The sequence below is a fragment of the Cariama cristata genome, unplaced genomic scaffold, assembly GCF_000690535.1.
Source record: "Cariama cristata isolate BGI_N322 unplaced genomic scaffold, ASM69053v1 scaffold16067, whole genome shotgun sequence".
NCBI lineage: Eukaryota > Metazoa > Chordata > Aves > Cariamiformes > Cariamidae > Cariama > Cariama cristata.
In genome coordinates, this window is record NW_009627279.1 from 53,670 (window position 1) to 54,850 (window position 1,181).

At 40.3% G+C, this 1,181-nt stretch overlaps 1 protein-coding gene across 1 annotated transcript in view; it reads right to left on the minus strand.

Annotated features, from left to right (window-relative positions):
* Positions 1-868, minus strand: part of PITPNB (phosphatidylinositol transfer protein, beta) — a 32,693-nt gene extending 31,825 nt beyond the window's left edge. The window contains exons 1-2 of the mRNA XM_009704395.1: positions 849-868; positions 287-317 (exon numbers count right to left, since the gene is read on the minus strand). Coding sequence (XP_009702697.1) covers positions 287-317; positions 849-868 — 51 coding nt within the window. The remainder of the gene's footprint in view (positions 1-286; positions 318-848) is intronic.
* Positions 869-1,181: the final 313 nt, after the last annotated feature.

Below are 1,181 nucleotides of genomic sequence, written 5' to 3' on the forward strand. Positions count from 1 at the left end.
TGCTGCGGTGCAGAACTGCACAACTTTCTTTTCTTGCTTGTAATCAGTGAAGTGGCTCAGAAACAACTAAAGATTCTCTGCCTGCAGGCATTTGCCTCCTTTGAAATTCTGCAAGAGGTTAAACTCTCCTTGACTGCTGGCTTACGCATGGGGTAACTTACCTGCAGCAGACTGGTGGGCACACAGGGCAGGAAACATTTGGATCCAGGCTAGTCAGATTTAAATAAGACACTAACATCTTCCCACCCATCACCCCAAAACAAAAGCAGGTAGGATGAGGACATACCTCTTGCACTGAGCAAGGTAAAACCACTCGGCTGAAAGAGGAAAAGAGCAAATTCAACAAAATGAATAATTAGGCTTCATCTGCAGATAACAGATATAAAATGCAACAAAGACATTCAAGAAGGAAGTGTTAAAATGAGTTAATTCTAGTTTTCTATTTCGAAATGCTCCGTGATAGCAAGGCTGCATGGATATAATGCAACAAACCGAAGTAAAATTCAATGACAGATATACTACAAAAGGGGAAAAAAAGAGGTTATGAACATTAGAAGCTGCAGAGAAGAGTCAGGAAATCTAGGATCTACTTCCAACTCTGCCATAACTTTGTATTGTGCTGAATTTGTTCAAACTTTGAGGCATGAGCTTTTTTCATACGTCACACAGTAAGCAGTCCTATCTGTACAATTTAAAAGGACAAACGTGCAGGCCCTCAGAGCCTACAAATGAATTTTGGCAATTACAGCAGTTACGAATAATTTAAAAAGCAACCACAGCTCATATCCCATTTAGGTGGCAGAAGCAAGTGAATTTTAGGCAAACAGTTTAGTTCTAATACAATACACTGTACAGTTAACAGCAGCATCAGGGGATGCGGAAGCAGATTTTTCACAGCAACAGTGCACTGCACAGACAGTATTTTTCAGTTTCACCTTACATACTAAAATGGACAAAGACAATGCAAATCATTATTGTTACAAAACATCATCATAGAACAACTGCATTGTTCCTAGGGCTTTTAAGTGATGTCACCTCCTTTGCTGGCAACATTATGGCCATTAAGATCCTGAAAGCATGAATGTAAGTTAAGCCTGTCCACTGTTCTAGAGAGGAAGAAAGTTACAGTTAGCTGATTCAACTCTTGCTACCCTCTGCTGCATCCGCACTCAGTGAACAGT